This window comes from Neovison vison, chromosome 8, assembly GCF_020171115.1.
Source record: "Neovison vison isolate M4711 chromosome 8, ASM_NN_V1, whole genome shotgun sequence".
In the NCBI taxonomy this organism is placed as follows: domain Eukaryota; kingdom Metazoa; phylum Chordata; class Mammalia; order Carnivora; family Mustelidae; genus Neogale; species Neogale vison.
In genome coordinates this window covers 103,559,850-103,578,060 of record NC_058098.1, presented here as the reverse complement: position 1 = coordinate 103,578,060, position 18,211 = coordinate 103,559,850, and the positions used below count along the sequence as shown (strand labels likewise).

At 40.6% G+C, this 18,211-nt stretch overlaps 1 protein-coding gene across 1 annotated transcript in view; it reads right to left on the bottom strand.

Moving 5' to 3' along the window:
* DNAH6 (dynein axonemal heavy chain 6) overlaps nt 1-18,211 on the bottom strand; it is a 223,832-nt gene that overhangs the window by 132,445 nt on the left and 73,176 nt on the right. The window contains exons 23-33 of the mRNA XM_044261526.1: nt 17,344-17,563; nt 15,744-15,908; nt 15,549-15,662; nt 14,284-14,409; nt 14,049-14,204; nt 13,385-13,546; nt 9,917-10,054; nt 7,162-7,329; nt 6,139-6,287; nt 3,952-4,059; nt 388-943 (exon numbers count right to left, since the gene is read on the bottom strand). Coding sequence (XP_044117461.1) covers nt 388-943; nt 3,952-4,059; nt 6,139-6,287; nt 7,162-7,329; nt 9,917-10,054; nt 13,385-13,546; nt 14,049-14,204; nt 14,284-14,409; nt 15,549-15,662; nt 15,744-15,908; nt 17,344-17,563 — 2,062 coding nt within the window. The remainder of the gene's footprint in view (nt 1-387; nt 944-3,951; nt 4,060-6,138; nt 6,288-7,161; nt 7,330-9,916; nt 10,055-13,384; nt 13,547-14,048; nt 14,205-14,283; nt 14,410-15,548; nt 15,663-15,743; nt 15,909-17,343; nt 17,564-18,211) is intronic.

Genomic DNA, 18,211 nt, shown 5'->3' with positions numbered 1-18,211 from the left:
TATTCATAGTAAATATAACGTTTTTAATTTAAAAAAATTTTTTTAAATAGAATTTTTTTAAACTTGGAAGGCATTTCAAGTCATGTAACATCATCAATATATTTATTAACTATCTCCAAAAGAAAGGAAAAGAGTGCTGAGGAAGATAGAATTTATTGTATTTCCTGTTTATAGAGAAACAGGAATATTTGAGAGTCTTTGGTTCTCAGGATGCACACTCTACTATGAAAGGACAATTTGATAAGGATGTAAACAATTTAGTATGTAAACAAAACAGCATGGTAGGCCTTACAGATAGTAAATGATTTAGCAGGAAGAAAAAAAAATTGATGATAGCATGCCAATCTAATGAATGATTTCACACCCCAGTAAGACATATGTATTTACCTCAAAAAGCATGTGGATTTGAGGTGTGAGTTTGATCCTCTCACTGTTAGCCAGACAAAGCATCTTGTTATCGTCCAACACTGTATTCATATTTTCAATCCAAAGAGCATCCACGGGCCCATCACTGATGATCCATTTATGGTCTTCTGAAGTGTCATTCACAGCTGCTCGGACACTTAGTGCCATCAGACCATCTTTCCACTCCAAAGTTACGTTATTAACTTCGCCATATAATTCACCCATTGTAATTGATTTAGGGTTAAGAACATATGTTTTAACTGGTTGGTAAAAGGGATTGTCTATACCAAGTTTTCGCAAATTCCCTAAAGTTTCTGCTAGTATTTTGTAAACTGTGGTCTTGCCACCTCCTGTTGGCCCAACTAACATCACACCATGTCTTACCAGCATAGTTTCATAGAACTGTATCACTTTTTTAACCATACATGCCTCAGGCTGAAGATTCTGTCTATTCATGACATCTATAATTGTTGACTGCAATATACCATAATCATGTTCTGGAATTTGGACTCCAGGAAAAAGATCAGATATGATTCCACTGAAAAAGAACAAAAATAAAATTATTGATCATTGATATTTCCCAATATTTATTACAACCGTTGATTACAGTGAGTCTTACTTTCCACTTAATCTTTTCTTCTGAACATGCACAGTACTAATCTGTCCTGTGTGTTATACCAGAATCTAACATTTCTCTGAATTGTGTATGATTTTTTTTGTTTCTTGTACAGTAGAACAATGGTCTTAAGTATATTGGGAGGTTTTTGAGGTAAGGAATATCTCTTATGTTGTTTGTATTGACCACAGTACATGGCATAGTATAAAATATACAGAAAGTGATGAATTTATCAGTTTATTTAAAAAATTGGGCGCCTGGGTGGCTCAGTGGGTTAAGCCGCTGCCTTCGGCTCAGGTCATGATCTCAGGGTCCTGGGATCGAGTCCCGCATCGGGCTCTCTGCTTGGCAGGGAGCCTGCTTCCTCCTCTCTCTCTGCCTGCCTCTCTGCCTACTTGTGATCTCTCTCTGTCAAATAAATAAATAAAATCTTTTAAAAAATTATATTTATATCCCAATTTTTTCCAAAAGCATTAATGCATGCTTATTACTATATGGATATTCAGAAAAATAAGATGGAAATAGAAATAGAAACTAATAGGTTTTAAAAAAAGGATTAAAGGAAAAATTAACTGTTTTTGTGAGAAGCAGACAATATGGGATGTTTCTATGGGTAAAAAAAGAAGCTAAATCCCCACCTCACACTATATACACAAATACATTTGAGATATAATAAAGACTTCAGTATAAAATGACAAAAATACTAGATGAAAATATAACATATATTTTTGCAACACTGTGGTTATGAAGGTCTCTCATTTTATTTATTTAAAAAAATTTAGATTTAAATTTTAGCTAATTAGGGGTGTCTGGGTGACTCAGCTGGATAAGTGTCGACGTTCAGCTCAGGTTATGATCCCAGAGTCCTGGGATTGAGCCCCACATCAGGTCTCCCTGTTCAGTGGGAAGTCTGCTTCTCCCTCTGCCCCTCCCCATGCTCATGTTCTCTCTCTCTCTAAAATAAATAAAAATCTTCTGAAAATAAATTTTAGTTAGTTAACATACAGTGTAATATGGGTTTCTGGAGTAAAATTCAGTGATTCATCACTTATGTACAACACCAGTACTCATCAAAACAATTGCCTTTTTAAATACTTATCACCCATCTAGCCCATCCAAGAAGCTCTTTCTAATGAAGACAAGAAATCTACAACTGTTACTTAAAAAGTTGATAAAGTGAAAAAATAAAAACAAACAAGCAAAAAACCACAAACGTGTGTGAGATAAAAGGCTTTAGAAAAGTATTTCCAATTTTTATACCAGATAAAGTTTATGATTTCCTACAAATCAATAAGAAAAAAGAGCACAATAGAAATATGCTCTAAAAATAATCAATATAAATGACTAACGAACCCAAGAAATAATGCTTAATGGCACTAATAATTAAAGAAATGCATACTAAAATAGTGTATGACTTCTGGTCACTCTCTAAAACATTCAAAAGGAAATAGGTATTATCATAAATCATTTATATAAATGTAAGTATCTTTGGACAATATCCTAATAGAATCTATCTGAATTTAAAATATCCATACTCGATAAAACCTAGGAAATTTACTAGAATCTCATTTATAGAGGTATCACAGGTGGGTAAAGATAAATGTATAGGAATTTTCATCATTGTGTTCTGCCAAAAGAGAGTATACATGGGTCTACTCAGAGGGTCTGACAGAGGACAAAAGCAAATCAGAAGATATGCCAGAGGACAAGAGCAAAGGGAACTCCAGCATAGTCATAAATGGACATCCCAGGATGAAAAATGTGCACCAGGATAATGGGCAAGCACTGCAGATTAGAGCAGGAGGACAGAGGGCTCGAAGGAGACAAATTGGGTAGAATGTTTTATATAATTGAAGATCTTTTTTTAAAAAGAGATTTATACATACCCTGAGAGAATTTGGAAATAAATTACTGATAAATTTGTAAGAAAGTAGGTACAGAATTAAAAAATAAAAACTATTTATTTCAATAAAATAAAATTAACAGATGTAGGGAAAGGATAATAAAAACAAGGGAAATGTAGCTCAGCTGTGGATACTATTTATATAGCTTTAATAAATTATGGGAACCCTGGACATTTAGCTCCAGTTAGAAGGCAATAATTGCAGGGGGAGGGGGAAGGTCCACGTGCATACCCTCATCTCCCGTTTACCCTATACAGCATATCTAAAACTAAAAAATCAAGAAATAGCATAAATACAGTACTTAAAACTATGGAGGGAAATAACAAAACAAAAATTGAAAAATGATTGCCTTTAGGAAGTGGGAGTTGGTGAAGGGCATGGAGCTACTGTTTCTCATGAGACTAATTTATAATACTTTTTACAACTACATACATAGATGACTTGGATAAACTTAAAACTTAATAGTAAAAGTAGAAATAGATAAAAGCCCTCACATTTATATTAAGCCCCAAACCTGGTTTTTTGGGGTCAGGAATTTCTCTTAGATCAGGAACTTGTAACTAAATGCTAATTTGTATAACACACAGCTTAATGACCAATACTGTGAAAAAAGAAATGATTGGTGCTTAAGCTTTAAGATCTTTATTTTAAACTAGTATTTTTTTTTCTGTTTTAGGTAATTATATTGTTGGTAGTGGTGGTATTTTTAATTAATTATTTTTATTAATATATAATGTATTATTTGGCCCAGGGATACAGGTCTGTGAATCGTCAGGCTTAAACATTTTACAGCACTCACCATTGCACATACCCTCCCCAATGTCCATTACCCAGCTACCCTCTCCCTACTCCCCAACCCCCAGTAACCCTCAGTTTGTTAAACTAGTGTTTTAAAAACTGTAATAAGTACCTCCAGAAAAGATGAGGATGTTATTATGTTGTTAGAGACAGACATAACTGAAGAGAAGACTATCCTTTACTTCTACCCAGCAGTTATGCCTTATTCTGTAACATCTAGAAACTTACCTGAACAGAACGGCATCATCTGTTAGGAATTTTGGCAAGTTGGAGTCTCGTAAAGCTCTTATCAATACCACGTCTTCACTTAGGTCTGGATTCTCCCTTTTTAAAGACCTAAATTTAAAGGGATGATTCAAATGATGTTGCAAGAACCCAGTACTTCTGAACATGATTTTCCAAACCTGTAGGTTAGGGAGTCTACTTGCAAAAAGTTGTGGAAGGCACCCCCTGTGGATTCCTGCTAAAGGAGAGAATCATTTTTCCTTACATGCCCACTGTCCATCTCCATCAGATCACAGGACAGATCACGCACTGGCTACAGGCTTTGAGAATGACAAAGGTATTTTTTCAACCTCCCTGCATCAATCCAGACTTTATTCAACCTGAATTTACAGCTTCCCGAATAAACCATAATGATTCATATCGCTGTGACTTTCTTTTCTCTCAACCCAGAAAGTCCTGCTTTGCTCTTTTGACATCTCTTAATTCTCCTTCAAAACCCAGCCCGGTTACTCTCTCCTCCAGAAAGTTCCTCTGTGGCCCTCATCAGCAAACCCTGGGCATGACCCTGTTATGGCTGTCCCTATGCAATGTGTCCTAGATGACTGCTCCTGTGTCTGTCCTGCCCGCTGGCCTGTGGTTGTGTTCCTGAAGAGCAAGTATATCTGAATCCCTCAGTGTCCCTGGTCTTTACATGGCAATCCTATAAAAGGGAAAAATGCTGTATCTGGGAGGTTGAAAGAAAGAACAGAGTAGGGCAGGGAGATTTGTGCAGAGTCCAGGGGCCTGGAGAAGGGGCCCTGGATGTGTGGAGCCCAAGCCAGTAAGTTATGGCCTAAAAAGAAGGACTAGAAAGAAGGTAGATTCCCTCAGAGACTCTGGATGAAGAACCTCTCAGAGGTAGAGGTTTCAAGAGGTTATAAAGGGAGAAGTTGGGGCTTAAAAAGAAGAAAACCAGAAAGCTGGTTTACTAGAAACTACAAAGCAGCTAGGGTTGGACCATACCGGAAAGGCAGAGGCGGAGCCTAGGACAGGAGCCTAGGACAGAAGCCTGGACTGAGGGCACAATGAGGAAACTAAAGTTTCTCTCAAGGATTCAGGCTTTCTCAGGTGACGGTATGACTTAACTTACTGTATGTGCATAACAAACGGTGCCTTTTTTTTTTTTTCCCAATTTATTTATTTTCAGAAAAACAGTATTCATTATTTTTTCACCACACCCAGTGCTCCATGCAAGCTGTGCCCTCTATAATACCCACCACCTGGTACCCCAACCTCCCACCCCCCCGCCACTTCAAACCCCTCAGACTGTTTTTCAGAGTCCATAGTCTCTCATGGTTCACCTCCCCTTCCAATTTACCCAAATTCCCTACTACTCTCTAACGCCCCTTGTCCTCCATGCTATTGGTTATGCTCCACAAATGAGTGAAACCATATGATAATTGACTCTCTCTGCTTGACTGATTTCACTCAGCATAATCTCTTCCAGTCCCGTCCATGTTGCTACAAAAGTTGGGTATTCGTCCTTTCTGATGGAGGCATAATACTCCATAGTGTATCTAGTCATTCTATCTCACGGTGGTAAAGGCTTTTGTAGCTAAAACTCAAGTGAAATAAGTCAAGCAGAGAAAGTCAATTATCATATGGTTTCACTTACTTGTGGAGCATAAGGAATAACATGGAGGACATTAGGAGAAGGAAAGGAAAAGTGAATTGGGGGTAATTGGAGGGGGAGACAAACCATGAGAGACTGTGGACTCTGAGAGACAAACTGAGAGTTTTAGAGGGGAGGGGGTGAGGGAATGGGTGAGCCTGGTGGTGGGTATTAAGGAGGACACTATTGCATGGAGCACTGGGTATGGTGCATACACAATGAATCTTGGAACACTGAAAAAATAAAATTAAAAACAAAAAACAAAAAACAACCCTCAGTGTATGTAGTGAGCTCAGGGGAAATGAAAACTAGCTAAAGCCTGGTTGAGAGACTCTGGTTCAGTGTAGGGTCAACTGGGACTACCTATGAGGAGAGTGGCCCCGTTTGGCTGTGGCCTGGGGGTGTCAAGGTAAAATGATGGCAGTGGCAGCTCACATTTTCGAGTCACCTTCTATCTTGCTTCAAGAGGTGTGGTGAATTAGCCATTTGCTTTACTTAGCTGGTTTAGAATTTCACTCTTGACCCCTTTGGCTTCTTACCCGGCCATGACCAGTACAGACTTCACCGCTCTCATGCCAAAGTCGTAGTGATCCTGCTGAGAGAGCTGTTCACTGCAAAGCTTATACATCTGTGTCATTTTTCTTGCTAATATTTTACTGGATTCAAATCCTTCCGAATATAGAATTACCTGGAAGGGGAAAGTACAATGCAATGCTTCTTATATTGTATTGACAGTGATATATAAGCATAATACTAATGTATGCAAAATCTATGTTAGGCATTATACCTCTCTGAGTTGTTATATCATTTAACAAAGAAGTGTGAAGATTGAAAGGAAAAGGGTTTTCTGTATTACAACATGGTGAAAGGTGGGATATTACACAGGGATGCTTAAGCAGTGAATCTGTTTCTTTTCTATAGATGAAGATGTGGCCTTAGCGACACTGGGTTCAAAAACAGTAGAGCCCCCTGTTTGAAAAGGTTCATATCACAAAGGCTGGATGGTGTTGTAAGGCCTGTGTACAAAGGCAAGACTTGAGTTTCTCTGATCAGACATGAACACCACCTTGTGGACAGAATCTGTGATAGCTGGGTGCTCCCTTTAGGCCTGCTGAGTATCAAGGGAAGCTACACAGATTTGCAGCCTTCCTCTGCCCTAGGAGGCTACTTGGCTTCTGACAAATTTCTGCATTCTTGATTAAATAAATTGGATGATGACCTTGGAGGTGAGTGTGGAACATTTCTTCAATCCACTACCTACTCAAATCACTGCAGCTGGCCTCAGAATCAGGATATGAAATGATGTAGACAATTTGCTGATTTATTTCAGATTTAGGGGCCTACTATATTCCAGATACCATTCTGGGCACTGGGGATGTAGCAGTTACACACACACATGCAAAACACCAAAGCATTCTGTGTGATAACAGTCACATCCACACTGAGGAGTAATGTGTAACTTTTGCCAGGGTGCAGTCATAAAGGAAACTTACTACTTCAATAGAATCAAATAGTAAGTAAAACATGCTTAAATTTTTTCTGCTTTATAATGTGAAGCTCACCTCTGCAATCAAAGCATAATTTGGAACCATCATTGCAAAGGGTCTAAACAGGGCTTTCAAATTATCTGGCAATTCGGTTCTGCCTGCGTATCCAGGATTCATTGTGATAAAGGCTGCACAAGTCATGACCAACTTGATTTCCCGCCCTTCAAACATGAATCTAGACAGCTGTTTGAAAGAAAGAGAAAATACAAGTTAACACTTCTCTAGATATTTGGAAATTCTTTCACATAAGCACAACTTGAGTATAAAACTTGTATATGGAACATTCAAGCAAAGACTACCAGCCCAGTGAATCCTGCTGTTGGGACAACCCAGAACGTTTCTCTCCTGATTCTGTACTACCAACCCCCAATCTCTGCTGGGCTCAGAAGTTCCTAATTTTTGCTTCTCTGTCCCTGCTTTGCCCAAATTGTCCCTTTCTGGCCCAGTCCTATAATATTTTAGGCCTCAACCTCTTTTGCTGAGACTCCTCAATTCAAGTTGGATGCAATGGCCCTGAAACCTTCTCCACCCCTACTTTCTCCCCAGGAAATTCTAAGGGGATCGGAGTCCTTGCGTGTGAGAGGCCCCACTGTTGGGGAGGGCACCCTTCCTCCACTCTCATTCAAGGGCAAACACCTGCCAAGCATCTGCTGCAGATGAGGTACAGGGTTAGGTGTGGAGGTCGGGAGCTGAGGAAGACTCACATGGTGGGGGTGGGGTGGGCAAGAAGCTCCCAGGCCTACAGTGTGGCAGATATGGAACCTGGGGCTGAGCACTAAAATAGATGCCCCATTGGAGGTGTGTGCAAAGCCCACAGGAGGAGCGGAGAATCACTTCTCGCCCTTTTGGCTAAGATCAAGTGTAGGAGGAGCAGGGAAGCCAGCTTGGCCTGAAGAATGAAGAAGGGCATTTGATGTGGACAAGGAGGGGGAGGCATCTGGTCAAAGGGAGCCATGCACGTTCAGGAAATGACCAGATACTCACTTTACTAAAGAGTGAAGTTCCAAGAGGAAAGTGTAGCTAGGCCGAGGCCTGAGCATCAAGAAGAGTCTTACCTGCTGGGCTAAGGAATTTAGATTTTTGTCCTGTGGGTGTGGGGAAGCAGAGAACAATGCTGGGCAGAGTGATAGGATCAAAGGTAACAGTGGAGAGGCTGGACAAACTATAGAGGGGGAACAAGTAAGGAATTATTATTGAACAAGTGACAAGATCCAGATTTATGGAGTTACCATCAGTGATGAGAGGCATCTAGCAGATAAAATTAAATGAACTTGATGATGGCTTAGATTCTCAGGTTGATGGTAATAGTGGGGGGTGGGGAATCCAAGATGAATGCCAGGTTTCTAACTGGGCCATGGGAGGAAGGCATTATTAGCAAACACAAAGAATACAGGGAAGACTAGGAGATGTGTCATAGCCCAGAGAAGAAAATGCTGGGCAGTACAATGGAGACCAGGCCTGCGGCCATTAAATAGCTGCTGTGCTATTCTTCATCTATTCCAGGGGATCGATTCCACTCCACCCATCTCAGAGGTCGTCCTCCCTTCCTGTTATCTCACATTAGCGCCCTGCAGTTGCCAGTGCTTCCGTCCTGCCTCCATTCTTGTTGTTCCTTCTCTCTTACTCCCCATGCTCTGCTCTCAGCTAAATGCTCAGCAAGGTAATAGTAACTTACGAGTTATGCGCTATCTGGAGGTCCCTGCATTTAAAACAGGCCTCCTCTGAGGATGTGGGAGGCAGGAGAGTGTGTAGTTGAAGGAGCTCAGACTTTTTAGGGTCACACAGATTTAGTTATCTTGGTTTGTGGTGTCCCCAGAAATATTTTTAATTTCTTTGAATCCCTTTCATCTGTAATCTTGGGAAAATGCCTTCTACGTCATATAGGTATGGTGTGGTGTGAAAATGAAATAAATGAAAAGTACAATGCCTTGTACAATTTAGTGACTCATTAAAGTCCAATTTCTGCTTTCTTTTTACTTGTTCTATAATTTGCTTTTTTGCAGAGGTGAAAATCAAAACATTTAGCAGCTCTTTACCAGGGCATCTTCCAGTGAGAATGGCCTCCAACCCTAGAGCTACAGCTGGGTCCAGAGCACCCACTTGCTACACCAAGGATGAACCCTCCTGGCTGGATCTAGCAAAGAACCGGTGCTCTTTAGGAAGGGGACAAGGTAGTGGTGAGGGACCCTCTAAAGACTCAGGGCAACAAGTATTTAAATACTAAACAACTGGCAAGCCTGTTGTGGTTTGTATAGGCTGAGAGCCTTGGATTACGCAGGGCTCCTCTTTCATTTTTCTGCCTGCACTGGGCTGAGCCTGGGGCCATGATGAAGGCAGTGGAGTCCATAAGAGGTGCAGGGGAGAAACCTAACAGAGAAGTAAATGTCAAAGGCAAGAACAAGAAGGGTGAAGAGGAAACTGGAGGTCGAGGGACAGGGACAGGGTGTGAGCGGATGCATGTGCGCATGCGTGCAGGGAGGTGTGTGTTGGGTGTGGGAAGAACAGAGTTCCTGAGGGGGAGAGACTGAGTTTCACCATCTCCATATCTCCAGGTCCCCACAAAGCATCTGACATATAGTTGTTTCTGTGTTATTTGGATGAGGAATTAATTCAATCAGCTATGTCTTATTGCTGTAGTCCTCATCAATTACACTGGAAACATGGGTTGACATGTTAAAGTTCGCATTGTTCTTCCTAAAATGCAACATGCTGTCAGCTATTTACAGACCTAAGAAATGCTACTTCCATGGACAATTACCTCATACCTTACCTTTGCAGCCTTGGCATTCCTAATGGTAATAAGTTGCTGCGCAATGACCGACAAAACTTCTATGTCAATTCGATTAAATTCATCAAAGCAGCACCAGGCCCCTGACTGTGCCAGACCACTGAAGAAGCGCCCCATCATCTGAAATCGAAAAACTGCCATTCATCTTTGTGTTTTATGTTTACGTTAGGTTTATGCTTAGTTTTATGTGAATACTGGGCTATGTTAGAAGTTAGTGCCTTTATATAAGAGGTCCAGACTTTCTTCCTTTGTAGGTCTGCTGTGCGGCCTGATAATTTGCATTTCTCACAAGTTGCCATGCAATGATAATGCCGGTGGTCCAGAGTTAAGACTTTTGAGAAACACTGCTCTAGAATTTGACTTTTCAAAGAGAACTGGTGAGAGCTGACATCACCCAGGGGATCTGAGAAATGCAAAATTTCAGGCCTTCCCCTAGACCTCCAGAATGAGAATGTACACTATGATCTTCAGGTGATTCACAAGCACAGTAAAGCTGGAAAAACACTGCTTTAGAAGAAGAAAGCTGAAAAGAAATAAACGACCTGTTAATCCCGATGCTCGAAATATGTTCCTTTTTTTTTTTTAAGTTGTTATTTAAATTCCAGTTAGTTAACGGACAGTGTAGAATTAGTGTCAGGTGTACAACTTAGTGATTCCACAATCCCATCCACCACCCTGTCCTCATCACAAGTGCCCTCTTTCATCCCCATCACCTATTTCACCCATCACCCTACCCATGTCCCCTCTGGTAACCATCACTTTGTTCTCTACAGTTAAGAGTCCATTTCTTGGTTTGCCTCTCTTCCCCCCACCCTTTGCTCATTTGTTTTGTTTCTTAAATCCCACATATGAGTGAAATTATATGGTATCTGTCTTGGGATGTGTTCCTATGAATGGCAGTGCTCATGATGTATGCATTAATCCTTCTCTATGAGCTTGATTATTCCATTAAATTCTATTATGAATCATCCTTGATATTGTAAGTATTATATAATGGGTTTACGTTTTTATATTCAACCCTCAGACACAGCAAAGAAAGCATAATTATAGTTCTAGAATAGTGCAACTTCATAAACCTTGACATGGTAAAACAAAATTATATAAACTAATGAAAATCAGAAAGTGAAGTTGGAACAAAAAGTTGGAAGGTTATATCTAATAAAATCGTGATTTCATAAGTTGGTAGATAATACAGATACTGTAATAGACACAAATTCTTATAGATAATAGCAGTCACAAGAAGTAAAAACAAACAAACAAATACAAACAGAAACCTGATCTCTGGAGAGCAGAACTGGGTGATATGAATCTGTTATTTTTAACTTTGGATCTTTCTATACAGTTTGAATTTTTCCACATGTAGATATTTCTTTAATTCAATTTTATTATTTTTTAAGATTGAATTTATTTATTTTAGAGAGAGAGAGCAAGAGGGGCAGAGGGAGAGGGAGAGAGAATCCCAAGCAGACTTCGGGCTAAGTGCAGGGCCTGATATGGGGCTCAGTCTCACGACCCTGAGATCATGATCTGAGATCATGACCTGAGCCGAAACCATGAGTCCGACACCTAACAAACTGTGTCACCCAGGTGCCCCAATATTTCTTTAATCTTAAAGGGCTAGTGTAGTAGATCCTTATGAACAAGGTAGAGTATAAATAAGAATAAATATTTAAATTTCTTACCATTGAATATAATCGGTACTTTAGGGATCATCAAACTACAGACCTCAGCTATCTCTGGCCTGACACTTGTTGTGTGGATGAAATTTTAGTGGAACACAACCATGTTCATTCATGATATATTACATTTACATACAGTACATGGCTGCTTTCATGCCACAACAGCAGAAAGAATGACAAGTTGCAAGCTTAAAATATTTACCACTTGGCCTTTTCTAGAAAGTTTGCTGACTCCTACTCTAGAGTCGAAGATAAATGAATCACGTATATGCATCCTGTGGCTTTAAGTGTCACACAGCATACACTCGAGCCTTGGGGAGTACACAGCTCCCAGGAATGACTGAGCCTAAGTGATGACTACCTAATCATTAAAAGATGGATTCGGAGGTATAAATTCAAATTTTGAGTTGAAAAGATTGAAAACAACCAAAATTATTATGGCCCAAAAAACCACCCAAAAACATCACTATCATAAAACTTGACATCTCTCTGCTGAGATAATGAGGTCACCTAATAGTAGTGGGAACACAAAGGTGAGGTGTTAGGGAGCATGAATTCTCCCCTAGATTGCCGATAGCAGTCTCCCACACTCTTTCCTCTGCCACCTGTTCTAAAGGGAGAGGGGTCATCTTTCCTGATTATCCCCGCCCAAGATTTTCTAGACTCTCATTCCTCTTTTGTTCTGCTCCTGTAAAACTACTTCCAGCCGGGCACCTGGGTGGCTCAGCGGGTTGAGCCTCTGCCTTTGGCTCAGGTCATGATCTCGGGGTCCTGGGATCGAGCCCTGCATCAGGCTCTCTGCTCAGTGGGGAGCCTGCTTCCCCCTCTCTCTCTGCCTGCCTCTCTGCTACTTGTGATCTCTTTCTCTCTGTGTCAAATAAATTAATAAAAATCTTAAACAAACTACTTCCTGCCTGTGTTGCACTCCCACAGTTTTTTGTTTATTAATAAACAGACATCCCCAGTAACTCTTTTTTTCCCCCTAAATTTTGAAAAAAGGAGCAGGGTTTTTAAAGAACATGTCCTATGAAACAGTGACTTGCCAAGATGCTTCTGAACAATAAGTATGATTTACTCTGTAAAAATGAATGAATTACCGTTTACCTGGACAATTTAAATGTTTGTATTCTAAATGTAGACATTATACAAGCATTCATGTAACTTTCAGAAAAATGAGACTATCAGCTCTGTGTGTTAGTGGCCAGAAGGCACCTATGGTCAAATATATTCCAGACTTGCTGAATTAAATAAAGCTAAACAGATTTCCTAATTGGGGGACTTCATAAAGTGTTTCCTATGTTACTTTGTGTTGTGAAAACCTGGGAGGGGAACAAGGCACAGGGGTCCTGTGACCAAAAACTTTGAGAACTACTGTACTAAAAATTCTTACCGTGAATTCTCACCTCCTACATATTTCATTTTCAATAGACATCTCTCTGAGTTGCTCATCTCTTCCTGTAAGCTTATTCCTTGTTCTTAGATGTCCCTGCTATTATATCTTGTATCTCATTTCACTTTTTTCTACTTAGTGACATGAAAAGATTTTTAATTTTGCCACCATTTAGTAGATCCCTCAATGGCCTTGATTCCTACCTGGACCATTCAACTCACCTTGTGTTGACTCCTCTCCCACGTTCTCTTTATCCCACTCCGACCATCCCTTATCCTATTCGTTTCCCCCCTTGCTTGCCATCACCCCTTGTCAGGCCATGTCGCAAGTGAGTAAGTTTGTAAGGCACTTCATGGTAGTGTTCAGATGCTGGACCTGTACCTTGTAGTCCAAACCATCGGAGCAGTTGAAGACCACACACTGGATGGCAAGAGCTTTAGCTAGGTCTTTGGTTGTCTCTGTTTTTCCAGTGCCAGCGGGACCTGCCGGCGCGCCTCCCAGGTCGAGCTGCAAAGCCCCCATGAGGCAAAGGTAGCAGCGATCCTGAAGAAATGCAGAAACTGTCATTGTTGAAGGGAACCGACTCAATTTATAGATCCCTTCCTTTCTATGGGAGAAGGGTCATTATTTTCTATGAAAGTTTTACAGCACTTGAGATTTACTCAAAGATTCAGGCACGTGATCAATGACACACATCTCTGCTTCACAAAGATGTACTCGTGGCAGATCCTTTGAAGAATTAAGGCTGGAGGGAAGTTTTGTTGTTTTTTTGTTTTTTGGATGCAACTTTTCAATACTATTTGTTTTTAAAGACTTTACTTATTTATTAGAGAGAGAGAGAATGAGCAGGGGCCAAGCGATAGGAAGAAGCAGACTCCCCTGCTGAGCAGGGACTCCCCCGACTTGGGGCTCAATGCCAGGCCCCTGGGAATCATGATCTAAGCTGAAGGCAGATGCTTAACCAACTGAGTCATCCAGGCTCCCCTTTCCAAGACTATTTTAAGAGAGCATGTGTGTCACGATTAACCTGTCATCACTAACTTACCGTGAGAGGAGTAATAACTAATCTTGGGCATGCACCCAAATACTCGTAGCCATACGTGTACTGAGAGAGTGCCATCCTAGCCACGCAATTATCCAGATCTACATCCCAATAATAGCGCAGTTGTCTCTGCCAGTCAAAGGAATTGATCTCCTCTACCTATGTGATAACAGTGATAGGTATATTAGATGCACTAATTTCAGGATGAAATATATGATTTTGCTTAAATGAAAGTTACCTTGGCTTGAACAAGTTCAGTGACTATGTCTCTTGCATGTACATCAATTGTAATTAAGGCAGTTATAATGTTTCTGTGCAATTTTGGAAGACTACCTCGAACTATCACCGCCAGGGCATTTAATCTCTACAAATCAAAGAAAAATAGTCATCATCAATTTTCAATAATCAGCTTACATATATAACTTTTTTTAACATTTTTTCTATTTTTTCCTATTAAATTTGGAGTAGACATTTGCCAAGACAATGTTTCTAGAGGAGATTGTCCTCCCTAAAAATTAAATATGAATTAGGAAGTACTCCTCATTTGCAGGGGTAGTTTTTCCTCTGATAATCAGAAAACCTGAACATTTTAAATAAGCCAATAATTGGTTCAATGAGAGCATTTTTGGGCAGATTGTGCTCCCAATTTTCACCTAAACAGTTCAATCTTTTTCTTTTTAAATTTTTTTTAAAATTTATTTATTTGAGAGAGAGTGAGCCACAGTTGGGGGCAGAGGCAGAGGGAGAGGGATAAGCAGGCTCCCTATTGAACAGGGAGCCCAGAGCAGGGCTCAGTCCCAGAACCCTACATCATGACCTGAGCCAAAGGCAGCCACTTAACCAACTGAACCACCTGGCGCCCCTATGACATGAAATCCTATGAGGTCCTCAAGAGATAGGTTCTTCCATCTCAAGAAACTTGTTTCTCCCCTTTTCTGTTTCAAAGCTAATTTTTAAAAAATGCAAACTCAGTTGCAAGTAGAATTAAATTTGGAGTTAAAGATTGGGCATAATTGTAAAATGGCATTCCGGAACTATAGCTTAAAAATTCTTGTAGAATGGTACTGGATTTAGTTATTTATTGTTAGCTGTCTGAGGATTCTCTAGAATAGTAGAAAAGCACATCCTGAGCCTAAGAATAGGAATGGCACAAATCCTAGGGTTTTCCTGGATTGAATAATCTTCTGTGAGAGATATCCAAGACCTACTAAGTACAAAGTCTCCTTAAATGTTGCAAACAATTATAATCCTGAGATTTTCCTCTGTAAATGGTCTTTTCCTCCTATTTTTATAAGTATTCTTATAAATGTCATACAAATATCAAGGTAGTGTTCCTAAGAAAACCTGAACATAAATGGTTTTTATAAGAACCCAAAGCTTTGTAAGTCAGGTCAGAGTATTAAAATTTCTGAAATATGCAACTTGCATCAGCCACATCAAAAAAACGTACTGAGATCATCTTGCACAGCATTATGTTCAATGCCACCCTGTTAAACATCTCACCTCGAAGTTTACTTTCTCAAACTCTTCCAGGGCCTCTATGTGATTAACACCTTTTCTTCCCAGACACTCAGTCAAATCACGGCACCACATGATTTGAGAAATGGTCAGGATCACCTGCATGGAAACACGGTTCTTAATATGTGATGCATCTCACCAGAAATGCACTCAGAGGTGGAAATTTAAGGAGTGTGTTACTTGAGAAGGGTGGCCAGCAATGACCCAGGCTGTCCTTGGTTTCCCCTGATAGTCAGCCATGGCAGATTTGCACAGGCGACGCAGAGACGTAAACATGGCTTCCTCCACTTTACCAAGCCATTCCTCCACGTTGCCCCGGGCTTTCAGGCCTTTTCCCAAGCTAACCTAGAGAAGAGTCAGAGCAATAACAACATGTTCAGTGTGGCACGTTCCAGCCGTACATCTTCTGTACTTCTATAACAGACCCCTGACACACTGCAGCTTAACCACAAATACTAGAACCTTCTATTGATATTCCACTCTACATCTCTACTCCTTTTTTTTTTTTTAATGCTTCCCTTTGGAGCCAAATCCCTGAAAAAAGGAGTATATGTGACTATATTGACTACATGAATTCCCTTACTTTCTTTTCCTACTTACTGGCATTTGATTTTTGGCCCCAACTCTTCCCCTAAACCTGGCAAGGTCATTAAGGTTAACAATGTTCTTTCAGTTTTCAAGTCCAAATGATATTTTTCTGTCCTACACATACTTATTTCTTAGATTTCCAGTGGCCTGACTGCCTTGCTTGTCTGGGTCTCTTAGATCTTCCACCTTCCCTTTAAATTCCATGTTTTCCCTGGATCCTAGCTGTGGTCCTCCCCTTTCTCTTCTTCTGCATTAATGATGAGCAAATTCTTTTGCAAGAGAGTCAATTCAGGACAAGTAAAATGTTTATAGGTTCCTGCCACTCTTGTGGATACATTTCCTGCTCTAACTGGACTGAAATCCTCAGCATTTCCCCACACATTTCCTCTGTAAGGAATGCTCTCCCTCCCATGTCTCTGCTCCATGTTTGTGTGTGTGTGTGTGTGTGAGAGAGAGAGAGAGAGAGAGAGAGAGAGGTGGAGAGAGAGAGAGGTAGGTAGGTAAGGGGGTAGAGAGCAAGGGAGGGAGAGAGAGATCTCTCTCTGTGAAGTCCTGTGGTTCTCCGCAGTTTGCTAATACATTCACTCCCTCGGTGATTACTGCATGCCAGGCATCGTACAGTGTCCTGGCTACACCACTGCCAACAATGACAACTAACACTTTCATAACACCTGCTGGGTACAGTTCTGAGTAATCTACATAGAATCATATGTTTTATATACACACACACACACACACACATTTCAAATACAGTTTGAACATCCTCAGCATCTCATTAATCAGGCGCTGTTACTATTCCTCATTTCATAGATGAGGTTGAAGGATGGGACCTGGTTCCAGGTGGCTGGCAGTAGACCCAGCGCTCTTAACCAGCTCACTCTTCTGCCTCTCGTGGAGAGCTGAATAAGGCTGGGCTCCAGTTACCTCCACTCTGTTCCCAAGAACAAAGCACACACCTCTGTTACCGCACTTACTGTCGTACTTTGCAATCATTTGTTTGACTGTGGCTCCACTAGACCCCTTAGCGGGCAAACATCTCATCTTCGTTATCTTTGAAACTGCTGAAGCCGCACAGTACAATGCAGTAGCCCGTGATGAACATTTAGAGTGACAAGAAGTACACTTCTACCCTCTACCCTGGAATGGCAACAAAGCGTTCCCTATAAAGAATCATAAACAAAAAGCACAGTACCCGTTCTCCTTCTGGTGATAGCATCGCTAAAATATCATTAGTGTAAATCTTTTCTGGCTCTCCTTCCACACCAGGAATTTTTCCTTCAGTAGGAGGCATGACAGCAAATTCAAGCTTTGAAATGGAGTCAAAGCATTTCCTTAAGTGTGGCTGCACAGCTTGGGGATTTCGTGTCTGGGCCAGAATCTCCAGAAGCTCATCATTTGACAAGAAGTAAAATCTGGATTAAAGAAAATACTTAAAATATAACTTGAAAGTGTCGACATGAAAGATAAATCCTTTAGCCATATCTCTTTCCTAGTCACTGATTTCCTAAACTTCCATCCTTCTGGTCTTGGGTTTCTCGGGAGACCGGGTGTCTCTACAGCCATTATGGAGACCAGAGTGGCTGCATCTCAGACATCTAGAATTAGTGCCTGACACATAAAAGATATTTTATGATACTTTTCAAAAAATTATAAAAAATGCCAGCTCTTTCTATGACCCTGATTTGTTCTAGAGTAAAGATAGAGAATTTGTTTTCCCTAGAACCTAGCCTTAGTACCATACACGTCCCTACTTATTTTTTTTTAAAGATTTTATTTATTTATTTATTTGACAGATAGAGATCATAAGTAGGCAGAGAGGCAGGCAGAGAGAAAGGAGGAAGCAGGCTTCCTGCTGAGCAAAGAGCCCAATGTGGGGCCTGATCCCAGGACCCTGGGATCATGACCTGAGCTGAAGGCAGAGGCTTTAACCCACTGAGCCACCCAGGCACCCCACATGTCCCTACTTTTAATACCTAATGTGTTGGGTAGATGGACAGGTGGTTTTAGGAACTTTATTTGGTTCTGTGAATATCCACATGTGGGCCATACTGGTGTGATCC